This window comes from Crocuta crocuta, unplaced genomic scaffold (genome assembly GCF_008692635.1).
Source record: "Crocuta crocuta isolate KB4526 unplaced genomic scaffold, BGI_CrCroc_1.0 scaffold205, whole genome shotgun sequence".
Classification (NCBI taxonomy): domain Eukaryota; kingdom Metazoa; phylum Chordata; class Mammalia; order Carnivora; family Hyaenidae; genus Crocuta; species Crocuta crocuta.
Window position 1 is genome coordinate 163,375 of NW_027530644.1, and position 14,680 is coordinate 178,054.

At 36.2% G+C, this 14,680-nt stretch overlaps 1 protein-coding gene across 1 annotated transcript in view; it reads left to right on the forward strand.

Moving 5' to 3' along the window:
* FAM83B (family with sequence similarity 83 member B) overlaps nucleotides 1–14,680 on the forward strand; it is an 86,429-nt gene that overhangs the window by 17,705 nt on the left and 54,044 nt on the right. The window contains exon 2 of the mRNA XM_077769071.1: nucleotides 1,639–2,159. Coding sequence (XP_077625197.1) covers nucleotides 1,704–2,159 — 456 coding nt within the window. The 5' untranslated portion in view covers nucleotides 1,639–1,703. The remainder of the gene's footprint in view (nucleotides 1–1,638; nucleotides 2,160–14,680) is intronic.

Below are 14,680 nucleotides of genomic sequence, written 5' to 3' on the forward strand. Positions count from 1 at the left end.
GCTGGATTAACTGGAGAATTTTAAATTAAGACAGGGCCCTCGACAAAGATGTTCTTGGTCAAATTAGCCCTTTAGTGCTTGTAGCACCTCATAGAGTTGTATTTTGTTTGAATCTGCACAACGGAGAGCACGGCTTAAAAAGATTGGACAGTCCCTTATTTGATTGAGATAAAGTCTAGTTGGGTGTCTTATGCAGTGAATGATTGAATGAATGACAGTTTGTGAGCATTGCGAGAGTTGGGGTATAAGCTTAGGCAGATTTGGATTCCTAAGAGAAGTCCCTGAATCATCTTTGATACCTTAAATTTCTTCATCACCTAAATGCTGTCAAAGCATCTAATCTCAGGAGTTCTTACTTTGAACCAGCTCACAAATGTTGTCACTTCTTCACCGGGTGTTTGAACACTGAAAGATCTAGGTACTTGTCTATCCTCAGTTCCCCCAATACTGCCAGACTAATTGTTTTAAACACTGGTTTTGTTAAATCACAGAAATCTGTGTCCCTCCACCTTGCTGTATTGTGTCTATTCAAATTTATCTCCTACTTGCAGTGAAAGGAGCATACTTTCCAGCAGACCAAGTTTTTTTGTTTTGTTTGTTTTTGTTTTTATTAGCTCGTAAATATACCAAGCTCATGCCTGTTCTTTGCTTTTGCTTATGTTTTTCACTCTTGTTTGGCATTAAAATATTCCTTCTTGCTACCTGATCATATTCTTACTCATCATCCTAGGTTCAGCTGAAACCTAAGTCCTGCACAGGGCTATCCATAGCTCATTTATTCCATATTGATATCTACTTGCTTTTATCTGAAAGCATTCAATAGAAACAGTACGCATTTTGGTCCTTAGCAACATATGGCTTTGTTCAGAGTGATAATAGATAGCTTTGTGTGTACATTTTGTTTTGCATCTTCATCTAATTGATACATTTCTGGAAGGCAAGTATTTCATGCTTTTTATATTTTTAATATGGGATTATATGCATCACAAATACTTAGTAAAAGCTTCTATTAATGGATGGCTAGGTACTGATTGTTTTCTATTAAAAAATTGTAAAACCAAAATCAAGAAAGCTTATAGAAACAAACGGCCATACGTAGTCCCAGATTAAAGTTAAGAAGGCTGACCTTTCTGGATGTCAGAGAAAAGAAGGTATATTTCCTTAGGTGAGGAACTGAAAGTAGGGGTACCTTGGAAAAATGAAACCAACTAGAGACCTGTAAAAGGAAATTTGGGGGTGCCTGGGTGGCTCAGTTGGTCAAGCGTCCAACTTCAGCTCAGGTCATTATTTCTCTGTTCATGGATTCGAGCCCTGCATTGGGCTCTGTGCTGACAGCTCAGAGCCTGGAGCCTGCTTCTGACATGTGTCTCCCACTGTCTCTGCCCCTACCCTACTCACGCTCTGTCTTTCTACTCTCAAAAATGAATAAATGTTAAAAAAATAAATAAATAAAAGGAAATCTGTTTAGCTTTTTTGTAATACATGTGTGAATTATGGTGCACCTAATGTCACTTTGGATGTGATGTCTTATTGAGCTACTGGTAGTGGAAATGAGTAAATATAAAAATAATGATTGATGTGGGTCATTAAGTATTTCGTTACAGAATTCTAACTGATCTTCATTTCCTTCTTTTCAAGCACCCACATACCTCTCGTCACTGCACAAATGGACATTTGAAAGTGTTTGAAAGTACTGTTGTCAAATGCTCGCAAGCATGGAAACCTCATCAATGCTGTCTTCACTGAATGATGAGTGTAAATCGGACAATTATATTGAGCCTCACTACAAGGAATGGTATCGAGTAGCCATTGATGCACTGATCGAACATGGGTTAGAAGCATACCAAGAGTTTCTTGCCAAGGAACGAGTATCAGACTTTCTAGCTGAAGAAGAAATTAATTATATTTTGAAAAACGTCCAGAAAGTTGCACAAAGTACGGCATATGGTACTGATAACTCCTACGACGATACCTCATCTTCAGGGACCTACTGGCCCATTGAGTCAGACGTGGAAGCTCCAAATCTTGACTTAGGCTGGCCGTATGTGATGCCCGGACTCTTAGGTGGTACCCATATAGACCTCCTCTTTCATCCACCAAGAGCACACTTACTTACAATTAAGGAAACCATTCGGAAGATGATAAAAGAAGCACGAAAGGTAATCTTTTCCATTTCTAATTGAAATTGTTTCTCAGTGAAACTTTTTTAAATTGAAGTATAGTTGACATACAGCGTTACATTAGTTTCAGGTGTGCAACGTGGTGATTCACCAAGTCTGTACCTTATGGGGTGCTCACCATGAGTGCAGTTACCATCTGTCACCATACAACACTATTACAATACCATTGACTAGATTCCCTACATTGTACTTTTCATCCCTGTGACTTACTTATTCCACTCTAAAGGAAAAATAAGAAACATGGAAAAGCATCAAAGCAGTGTAACAGATATGTATGTTAAAATAATCTCTGTATGTGTGGACCATGCCTATTATTCTCAGGAAATATACCTGGGAATACAAATACATAGGAGGATCATACTTCCCGTATCTCTGTATATTTAACAGAGTGGTGTTAGGATCCTGCTCTAGGTGGGGATTTCCTTCTCTTCTTACTGTACATCCACCTTCTTCTGCCCGTGAAGGCTATAGTGTGTGGACTGGGAATGAGATGATGGGACACATTGAGTCAAGGCACTTACATTTTCCTTAATCTCTGAAAGGAAATGTGTTTTTGGTAAATCAGTTGAAATGTGTTTTGAACTCAAAAGGACTGAGCCCTAACTCTTGCTGTAGATATAGTTGATGCTCTTAAATAAACCACAGATGTACTTATTTATTTCCTCAGTTTTGTGGAAACAGTATAAAATCAGGCACGATAATGTAAAATTCTGAAATTACATCCTGAAGCGCTTAGCATTTTAGGGCCTCTGTGCTCTTAATTAAAATTTTTAAAAAAACTTTTAATTTTTTTTTAAATTTTTTTATTTCTGAGAGAGAAAGACAGTGTGAGCAGGGGATGGGCAGAGAGAGAGAGGAAGATACAGAATCTGAAGCAGGCTCCAGGCTCTGAGCTGTTAGCACAGAGTCTGATGCGGGGCTCGAACCCACAAACCATGAGATCATGACCTGAGCCGAAGCCCGATGCTCAACCCACTGAGCCACCCAGGCACCTCTCTTTATTAAATATTTCTATTGGCTTATAAATCTCAGAAATTCTATTTTAGAGCTACGCTAGAACTGTAGAAATCTTCTTTTAATCAATCAAAGTTAACTGAGTATTTTCTAGGTACTCAGTATCATGATAGATAGTTTTGAGATTATAACAAAATTCCCCAAGGTGTTTATTAAACTCAGCCTAGAGTTTTGCAATGAATAGATAAAGAATTAATATTTTTCACTATAAAGTGTTAATTTCTTATTTAGAGATACAATAGAATATAGAAATGTGACCTAAAAGGGACCTGAGGATCAACACATATATGACATCGCTTTATTTCATGTCAACAAGACCCAGAAATGCTTCAAAAGCTTGCTTTTATGAAGTGCAGAAATATAAGACCCTTGAAATCCACAGTGACATTGTAGTTTGCAAGGTAGGGAACTAAAAGCCTCGCAATCATGTTAGGGAGACACAATGTTCTGAGGCTGATGTCAAATGTAGGCTTTGCAAAAGTAAGGGGATTTTTTTCCCCCAAACCTTTTGAATTCAAGCAATCAGACTTTTAGCTCTGAAGTTAACAGTACTACATTAAAGAAAGTACTAATCTATCCTATTTGATAAAAATTAACTACATAATCAGGCATGTGGTAGGGGTCCAAATTTATTGAATGAATTGAACTGTCAGTTCCATTTTCTAAATTGAACTATGAGTATTTTTACAATCATACTATCCTATGCTCTTTGGATGAATTATACAATTGTATTTTGTAAAACAGCAGAAGGAAAGTCAAGAGTATAGATGAATCTTAATAAAGGTAAAATAACAAATATCTTGTACTATAACATTTGTTAATTTCTGTTTGGGGACACAGTATGTTTTTGAACTATAATAATAATTGAATATTGAAAAACACATCAATGAGGGTTAATATTACAATGATAATTTTAGTAGTTATGAATTCCTCAGCCTACACCACAGCTAGTTTCCTTTGGAGCATTGCATTTCTGTGATGCACAATGAAATTCAGGAGATATCATTAGTTCTTGGGTTAGCATTCATTAGAAACTGAACATAGTCATGAATGTTTGTTGTAGTTTTCTTTCTAATGTGGCAGCTATTTATTTAGTGAGCCTCTAAAAGTAATATCCTCTGCCTGGTCATCGTCTGCTAGGAATTCCCACTTGCACTGGCAAGATGGGGATCTTGAAGTCCATACTGTAAAACAGTGATCTCATGTTCTCCTTCTCTTCCACAAAGTCAAAATGGCATGATGTAAGAAAGAATTCTTCCTGTATTTGATTTTGTGTATACATATACATGCTAAAGTCAAAGAAAGAATTACTTAAACCTTGTAACTTGAGTGTATAGCAACTGAATATTAATCATACTAGATAACTTGGAGTTTTGTCTCATTTTGTTTCCCAAAAGCATTGGAGAACATTTTAATTTCTACCCAGATACATTAAATATTGAGGTCAAGTGGTCTATATATGTATATAATGTATATTTCTCCAGTCTTTTGGAAATATCTTCGTGTGCCACAATATCTATTTAAAGATGTTTGGAGGATCCAGTATTCCAGAAAAGGAAGTTATTGACCCCATTTTTACAAAATGTTTTACTATTTAGCCTATACCAGGCAAGGTCTTGTGAAAACATTGTAAAGTAACAACAAATAGTATTTTGAAATGAAAGCTTATCAGAACACATTGCTTTGTAGATTAATTGTGGTATTTTTATGACTGTCATTTACTCAATGGATATAAGTCAATTATTATAATTTCAGAATGAATGGAAGCTTTTTAGATTTCAGGATCGACTTCCTGTTTTCTAACTATTTTCAGAAGACAAATTCTCTTTATTAGCTCACTCTCAATGAATTGTCATGGCATTATGAAGAGGATGGTATTTTTTTTTTCATAAAGTGAGTAGTGTATATTTTGATGAATAGAACAAATTTTCTTGCCTTCACATTTCTCAGGCAGATTTTTTAGGTAATCAACATTATACAACTGTTGAGATAGGAGGCCAAACAAGTAAGGTTAGGAACCAGCAAAGCAGAACCCATGAAGTGATCTCAGGGAAGAATTTAAGTCCATTTTCATCGTTCTGTTTGCAATTGACATAAGATATTGTGAAAATAAAGGTCATATTATGGAGAAATCTTAAAATAATGAAAAGAATCCAAAGCATAAGGACCTTTTCCTTAGAGGTCCAAGCATTAGAAGTCTAACCACCAAATTAACTCTCTAGTCCCTTGAGAATGGAAATAAAAATGATACTGTATCATATCCATCTTTAATGGCAATATCTTGTTTTTAAGCTTCACTAATTTATATGCACTTGTTTCTATCTAAAGTAACACAGGCTCTGAATCATTCTACTTTGATAAGCAGAATATAATCTTTATTGTATTTAAAAAATCCATAGATTTGTTTTTATTCTTTTTTTTTTTTTTGCCACTTGTCCCTTAGAAGTTGTATAGAGGTTAATTTTTCGTATTGTTTTCTTGTTTTTTCCTTTTGTTTGTTTTTTCTTTGTATGCCTATTTCCTTATTAGAGAATTTTCCTCTGGGAAATTCCAGTTACAGGTAACTTCTTACTTGTGCCCTAAAGGGGCCATATTTTCATTTACTGGCTCTTTTCTCTAACTCTTTCCTATTTCTCCCTATGTGCTTGCCATAATTACATTTGGGTCAACTTTATAAAGTCTGATAGCATCTAGCAAGACTTTTCCCAGGTAATTACTTGTCTTTCAAGAGGTGTTCCCAAGATGATATATGCATGTATTCCTAATTACTGTGAATACCTCTTATGAAAGCATCCTGTCTAATTACTTTAAAAAGCCGTCTTTCATTAAAGTCATTTTTCTTCTAACTATTCAGTGGTGGATATCCATAAAGTTATAATTTCTGATAGTCTTGAATATGTTAATGCTTAACCAGAATGCTATTTGCATCTGTTTCCTTATTCTATGCTAGCTTCTGTGACGTGTGAATCTTACTCTTGTGAAATATGGACTCAGGAAGACACATAAGCAAGAGTCTAGTGAGAAAGAGGGCAGATTAGTACCTGAGGTGTTCTGTACTGCCTCTCTCAAGTTTAAGTCTTGATTCCTCCCTGACTCACTGTTGTTGGGTGTGGCTGTTATGGCCTGAGGAGCTATTAGTAATGCAGAGAAACTTTAACCACCAATTGGCCCATGGCCACAAATGGAAAGATGAGCAGATGATGGGGCTTTTCCTGGGATTTGCTTGACATTATAGAAGCAGTACTAGACTAGAGGCTCTTTAATCAGGGGTCTGTCACTAAATAGTTTGAAATTGAACAAGTCATTGCCCCTCCCCAGGTATCTTCCTTTATTTAGTGAAAGACATGAAGCAAAGCCTTTTAATGTTTTGTTGTTGTGTATTTAAATTCAAGTTAGTTAACATATAGTGTAGTATTGGTTTCAGGAGTAGAACTGAGTGATTCATTGCTTACATATAACATCCAGTGTTCATCCTAACAAGTGCCCCTCTTAATGCCCATCACCTGCTTAGCCCATCTCCCCGCCACCCTCCGTCCAGCAACCCTCCATTTGTTCTCTGTATTCAACAGTCTCTTATGGTTTGCCACTCCTCTGTTTTTGTCCTGTTTTATTTTTGTATCTTCCCCTATGTTCATATGTTTTGTTTCTTAACTTCCACATGTGAGTGAAATCACATATTTGGCCTTTTCTGACTGACTTATTTCACTTTGCATAATATACTCTAGTTCCATCCACATTGTTGCAAACAGCAAGATTTCGTTCTAATGTTCTTGTCCACATCTCTAATATTGCTTATCAATCAAGATTATTTCAATACATTATACTCCTTGCTGAATTAGTTCATTATATGAATAATTTTAATTGCGTCATAGTGTGTCACTTACATCTGTATGACTTTGTGATCATATCTTGCCCAGCTAAGTGATATTGATGTATTTATCAGTGCCTTTCTTAGGCTAGGATCATCACTCTCCTAATGTTCGCAATTTTTATTAAGACTTTCCTCTTTGCCCTCCCTGTTACAACTCTCACTATGAATACTTTCATGCTTTGAATTTGAGTCAAAATTATTTATTTCCAGGAAATGTGTTTTGCTTAGTCAGATTTAATGAAATGTTTTTTATACTGTGACATTAATTCAAATACCTCTTCTCTAAATAAAATGTATTCCATGTTCATATGTATATGTGTATATACATAATATATATATATATGTATATACATACTAGTGTGTATGAGAGGGAGTCACAGACTGAAACAGGCTCCAGGCTCTGAGCTGGCTGTCAGCACAGAGCCCGACGCGGGGCTCAAACCCACGAACCGCGAGATCATGACCTAAGCGAAAGTCGGACGCTTAACCGACTAAGCCACCCAGGCGCCCCTGGCATTTGTTCTTTAAAAGGGAGAACAACATTTGATCGAGTTTGATATCCGATGAGATAGTGTGTTACTAGGAATGCCGGCTAGGATCATTAGCTCTTCTTGAAAAGCTTATTCCTGAAAAGACTGAAACCCATTTCTGAGGTATTATAATGATTATGCATACCATATCAGCTGTAGATCAATGCAGCATTTCCCAGTGTTTGCTTAATATTGATTAAGGGGTAATATTGATTCAATGTAAATATATTTGAAAATAGGACCTACTATGAAGACAGCTTCAGAATGTGCAAAGAAGGTATCCTTTTTTTATAGGAAGTTGTTAAATGTTGAAGGAAAAAATTCTAAATCATACTTTCTTACCTAAAATCTGAAACCTTGAAAAGAGATAGAGCTCTGGTGAAAACCTAACAGGTGGGGGAGGTACATATTATTATAGATTAAGGGAAAAAAATCATTCCATTTTCATCTAGAATTTTAAAGTGATAATTTTATTAGATTTTTTTTTTTTTGAGAGAGTGGGAGGGGGAGAGAAGTGAGGGGGAGGGAAAGAGAAATAATCTTCACCAGGCTCTAGGTCCAGCACAGAGCTGGGTGCAGGGTTCAATCTCACAACCATTAGATCATGATCTGGCTGAAATTGAGTCAGGTGCTTAGCTGACTGAGCCACCGGGGTGCCCCAATTTTATTAGATTTTTAACGAAAGACATTATACATGGTTTCATATTTATGAACAAGAACAACAAGATTTTGTAACTTTTAAAGTTTATATTTATTATACAACTGACAATTTGGTATCAGATTTGGTTTGAGTTCATGAGACAGTATCACTTGCTGAATATTAAGGAATATTATTTAAGGCTTACCATAATTAGTCTTCTTAGATGTTATATCAGACAGTGTGTTATTAGGTAAATCTAAAGATCACCATGATTTTTTAACAGATTTTAATTTGAAAATAGGCGACTTAAAAAGACCTTAGCTTTTAATAAGGAAAATTAGAAAAACTTAACAGGGGATAATAAATTTATCAGAAACTCTGTCTTGATATATTAACCTTTATCTCCATTAATAGTTGGAAGGGAACAATATAAAATCTGACTTATTTCAAAGTGCATTTGACTTCTCTAATTAGGGGAAATATATATATTTATATACATATATATATTTTTGAGAGAGTGAGAAGGAGCAAGATCAAGGGTGAGCATGAGCAGGGGAGGAGCAGAAAGAGAGAGGGAGAGAGAATCTCAAGCAGACTCTGCACTGTCAGCAAAGAGCCAGATGAAGGGCTTGAACTCATGAACCCTGAGGTCATGACCTGAGCTGAAGCCCAAAGTCCGATGCTTAACCAACTGAGCCCCCCAGGTGTCCCCTGAGGAAATATTTTTAAGACCATTTTCTCTACTTATTCATTGTCCTTTGNGTAGCGACTACATGTGGTATATACAGTCTATCTATTGAACTTTTAAGGACAGTTATTAACATTTGTTTCTGTATATTCTGGGATCTCTGAGGTAGATGCTTATTTTTTATGATCATTTCCATATAGTCGTTTTCCTTCCTGTCACAGGATTAAAATAAAAACCAAATACTTATGTATTTATTGAAATGTATAATATTTTCCTGATAACACTCTTTTAGTAGTTTGTTGGAATGGCTAAGCTAATTGTCACTAGAAAACATCATGTCCCTAAAATAACAGTTTTCCTAATGTCTAAATAACACCTAAATTCCAAAAGGATAGAATTGTAGAATCTTACAAACTCAGATCCCTTTAGAACCAAGCTAGAAAATGTTATGAATGAAGTGTAGCTCATGGCTAAATGAGATAAACCTGGGACCTGGAGTGTACTTTGAGGCATCTTGTCAAAATTAACTTATATGAGAATAAGAGGATATAACTGTCCTTTACTTATCTGTCTTTCCTAATGAAATATAAAATATAATGGAGGTTTACTGCAGGATCCTTTTGAGATGGTGAGGGCTGTAACACCAGACTGACATTTTGTACATAAAGGATTCTGTCTGCTCTTCTATACTTACCACAGATTCATCATGTGCTGTATACCTTAATATTAATTTTTCTTTTTTTGAAACTAGTTACTCTTCAAATTATTTCATAAAACCATAAAACATTGTTGGCTTTTATCATCAGGACTGAATCAGGGATCTGATTTTGAGTAATGGATTTATGTTATGTAATCTAGTAACAGTATCAGGTATTATTTATTGAGCACTTTCGTGTCAGGCACTGTGTTAAGCACTTTGCATTCATTACCTGAAATTGATCTTGACAACCACCCTGTGAATTATGTACTTTTTCTCATCCATACTTTACTGATGGATAATCTGCTTTTTTTGTGAGAGGTATCACTCTAGTGAGTGGTAATGATCCAGAGTGATCATAATTGGAAAGTAGTGATAACAGACAATTTCTAAATGGAGGTTTCAGAAGATATGGTTGAGAGGATCTAGAATTAAGACCAATTGCTGGAGATGTGGAAGCACTGGTTTCTAAATGAACCACATACAAAAGCCATTATAAGGTTGCTATTAGAAGTCAGAGTAGTGCACCTGCCAGTGACAGAAGATTATGTTGATGAGATGTGCCTCCATCAGGAGGCACTAAAAAGAATTGGGTTCTCTTGAGTTCAAATACAGGTGGTCTCTGAAGCAAGAGAAGGGCACTCTGATAATGAAGTTGTCCTTTGGTCCCTCCAGGCTTCAACTATGAGGTGATGATCTTTGGCTAACCTCATAGGTAAAAAATATTGCAGGGTGTTCATTCATTCAAGCCAATATTTAATGTCTACTGCATGTCAGGTACTGTTCTCAATTCTATGGATACACACATAAGAGTGTAAAATACAGAAGAAACCCTGCCTTGAATGGAGCTTATATATATATGAGGTACATAATAAACACAAGAAGTGAGGAGTGCTATGAAGAAAAAGAAAACAAAACACAAATATTGTTGGGTAAGGAGGATTTAGAGTGGTGGTGGATGTTAGTCTGCATTTTAAATAGGGTGTTCAGAGTAGGCCTCATCAAGAAAGTGACTTTTGAGGAAAGAGGAAATGAGTTCTGCATCTGTTTACGGCAGAGGAGGCTAGATATTGGGTAAGATATAGGCCAGGAACAAATAGGCTTCCTAATTTGTTAGAGGATGCCGGTAAAGATGCTGATTGCTCGACCCAAGAAAACAAAGGGGAGATGAGTAGATGAGTTTAGAGAAATAACATGGAGGTTCTCATGAACCATTGTAAGGGTCTTAGTTTATGCTTTATGTAAAATTGAGAGCCACTGGAGAATTTTAAGCAAAAGAGACACAATCATTTTCAAAAATGCTCTATTTTAAAAGAATACATCTGGATATGTAATGAAAATTGACTGTAGGGCTTAAGAATCAGTATCAGAGGATTTTAAAATAATTCAAGTGTGAGATGATACCTTAGTTGGTCAGATGGCAGCAGTGATGGTTAGATTTTTGGATATATTTTGAAGACAAGGGTGTGAAATAAGTTAATACAAAATCTGAGCAATTAGAATGATGGCATCATCATTTGCAGTTGGTGTCAGTCATCAGAGAGTTGGAATCAAGAAGCACAGAGACCAAGTTACAGAGGCCTTGAAGTTACTGTTTTCACCACTTTCCTAGGATGGTTGACAAGTAACCTCACCACCAGGACCTGCAGACATACATCTCTCAGTGGAGATTAGGGTTCACATTTGAATCTAAAAACAGAGAGACTGGACTTGGAGATCAGTCCTGATCATGAGGGCGTAGGAGAGGGATGGTAAGTAACTTAGATAAGATTCAGATAAAAAAAAGGTTGGTGAATACAGAGTGAGAGATAAGAAGACTGGCTGGTTCCTGACCCAGGACCTGGGAAAGCAGGAGCTTACTAACCTGCTGAGAAGTGGAACCTCCCAAAGGCAATTTTTTTTAGCAACTCCCCATACACTGGGTCAGGTGAGTGAAAGGCAGAGTAAGTTATTGGAAGGTGTCTCGTGAGAGGTCACTTTTTTCATTGGTCATTTGGGTGAATAAATTTGGCATTTTCAGACAGTAGGGAGTGGTGAGGCAAGTAAAGTAGGTTTGAAAAAGAAAGTTAGGGGTCAGTGGGAGAGGTTGATTGACATCATCACATCTTGGAGGTCTTTCATACCGGCTCAGTGGGTTTGGCTGGTAGAAAGTCATGGAATGTTTTTGAGTAAGTCAGTGATGCCAGCAAATCTGGTCTTGGACATCACAACATTTAATTGGTTAGTTGACACAAAGGGGAAAAATATAAAACAGGTTGTATTATATGCTGGGATAATGCTCACAACAGGCTAACAATAGCTTGAAGTGGCTTAAAATTCATTGTAAAACAAGATGTCTTTTTGAAGTGAAAATATATGTTCTGTGCTCTTCTAGAATAGAAAAATATAACTACTTAATTCTATATATATAGGAAGGTGATTTTGAAGTGTCTTAAAGCTATTATTTAAATGTCTTAATTATCAGATTTTAAGTCAAATTTTATTTTTGTGCAAAAACCACCTGGGGGTGCCTAGGTGGCTCAGTCAGTTAATTGTCAGATTTCAGCTCAGGTCATGATCTCCTGATTCGTGGGTTTGAGCCCCGAGTTTTGTGCTGCCAGTTTGAAGCCTGGAGCCGGTTTCAGATTCTGTGTCTCCCTCTCTCTCTGCTCCCCACCCACTCATGCTCTGTCTCTTTCTCAAAAATAAATAAAACATTACAAAATTATTTTAAAAATTCAAAGAGTTTACTATACATGTATAATTTAAATCTGTATGGATTTAATGAATGCCTGCTATGTATAAAACACTGTTATGTCATATAAGTGGAAAAGGAAACACTTCAAGTGGTTTACAATCTTAATATTTGGAAGCTGTGCTAACAGATTCATGGAGATATATAGATCAAATGCTGTGGGTATATGAACATGTGAGTGACATATGTATTATGTTTGGATATGATCTGGATTTTTTTCCATGTTTTTACTTTTGGATATCAGCAGATATCAGAAAAATTGGAGACATTTCCGAAAGTTTCAAAGTAGAAAAATTTTTATAAAAATAAAATACCTTCACAATATTTATTGGCAAACACAGCTTACTAGATCAAGAAATGTATTTTAAAATGGTATTTTTTTCTTATTATCAGAGTACAAGTATTCCTTATAGGAAATATAGAAAAATACAGGAAAGAGTTAAGGAAATAAAATTTAAAATTTTTCTTCTCTGTAAGGTAAATGGATGGATAGAGAAATCCATGTGCACACAAGTGTGTATGTGTGTGTGTGTATGCATTTTAATGCTTATGTAGATCTCTGAAATAGAATGTTTATAGGTAATATACTTGAGACCATGCTTGAAATTATGCATAAAAATTTGCCTCCTTTTTTTTTTCACTTAGGGTTTTTCTCATAATAAAATAATTGAGTTCCTGTACTGATAAGCAATGGCTTAACCAAACAGCAACAGTGGGAGCTTCCTGCCCTGGGTGCAGGTAATAAGGAAGTTCACTATCTCTAGGGAATTTAAAAACAACAATAAGATTCACTGAAAGACAGTCTCCTTTTTGTTATATGCTGGCAGTTGTAAATAATATCGGTGATAATGCTACTCCTCATCAGGGCCAACCATGCTGCAGGGAGGCCAGATCCCCTCCATCCACAACCACCCTGACCCTTCCTACCATTCCTTGATACACCAGTGCTAATATGATGAGAATCTCATGGTACTATTCCTTTAGAAAGTAACAAAGCTTTATAACTGTTTCTGTCTAATCATTAGACACTCAATAATTAGTTGATTCACGAAGCTTCAAAAGCAGAAAAAATCAGTAACTGTACATTTTCTTTCACAAACTAAAACTTTCCTTTGGGCTGTATTAATTTCTTACTAATATTCACCTTTTGATTTCCCCCTTAAGAATTTAAACAAATATTTTAAACAAGTAAATAAATGTGTAAAGCAAAAACATTTCCATTTGGCTAAATATCAATCCAATATGTGCTACTGGAAAATCCATAATCATGAAAAAAAAATCAGTATCTGTGTCATAATAGTCATATTGAAGCCTGCTAAAATTCTGGAGCAGTCACTGAAAAAAATTTTTTTTAAAAAGAGAATCTGGAGTTTGTGGCCATGTACTCTTTTTACCAATGGGCAGTTGGAAATTGAGAAAGTCTAAAAGTCCAAAGTCACCCAACTGATTGGTAACTATTCGGGCAAATGGTATTTAGCTTCTTAATTTCCATTACCAGACTTTTATATTATGTTGTTTCTCTGCTGCAAAGGAGAACTAAATCTTCACCACATTAATAACATCTAATGTTTATTGAGTAGTATGTGCCAGGCAGTGTTTTAGGCCCTTTGTATGTATCAACATATTCCCAGCAGCTCCTTTCACAGAGGTAGGATTTAGAAGTAGGAAATGGCAATACTGATATTTGAGACCAGCAGGGGGCACAGACTGGGCTCAAATTACCTGTATTAGACTTATCAGTGTTAGCTCTAAAAGACTATTTCGTGTTGGTATCATGCACACCAACTGAATACACAGCCACACTTGTGCAGGCACCATTACATTTGATGCTTGATGATCTACCAGATAGAGTCCACCTCAATAAGCATGGCATATGTGAGGGTCTTCCTGTTCAAAGAGGCTCTTCATGCATCCTTACATTTGTGCTTTAGCTCCTTCCTCCTTCCATCAGTTGCCTGAAACTCTGGTGTTATTTAAAATTTTTTTTTAATGTTTATTTATTTTGAGAGTGATAGAGAGTAAGCAGGGAGGGGCAGAGAGAGAGGGAGACAGAATCCCGAGCAGTTTCTGCACCGTCAGCATGGAGCCTGATGTGGGGCTCAAACCCACGAACTGTGTGATCATGACCTGAGCTGGAATCAAGTGTCGGGCACTTAACCAACTGAGCCACCCAGGCACCCCAAACTCTGGTGTTATTGAATTGCCATTTTCTGGGCCTTTGTAATTTTGTCATGATTATTCCCCTAGTTGGAGCATCCTTTTTTGTATGTTTTTGTCTCCTATTCAGTTTTTAAAAATCCATGTTAAATTTTGCTTGTTTGACTGA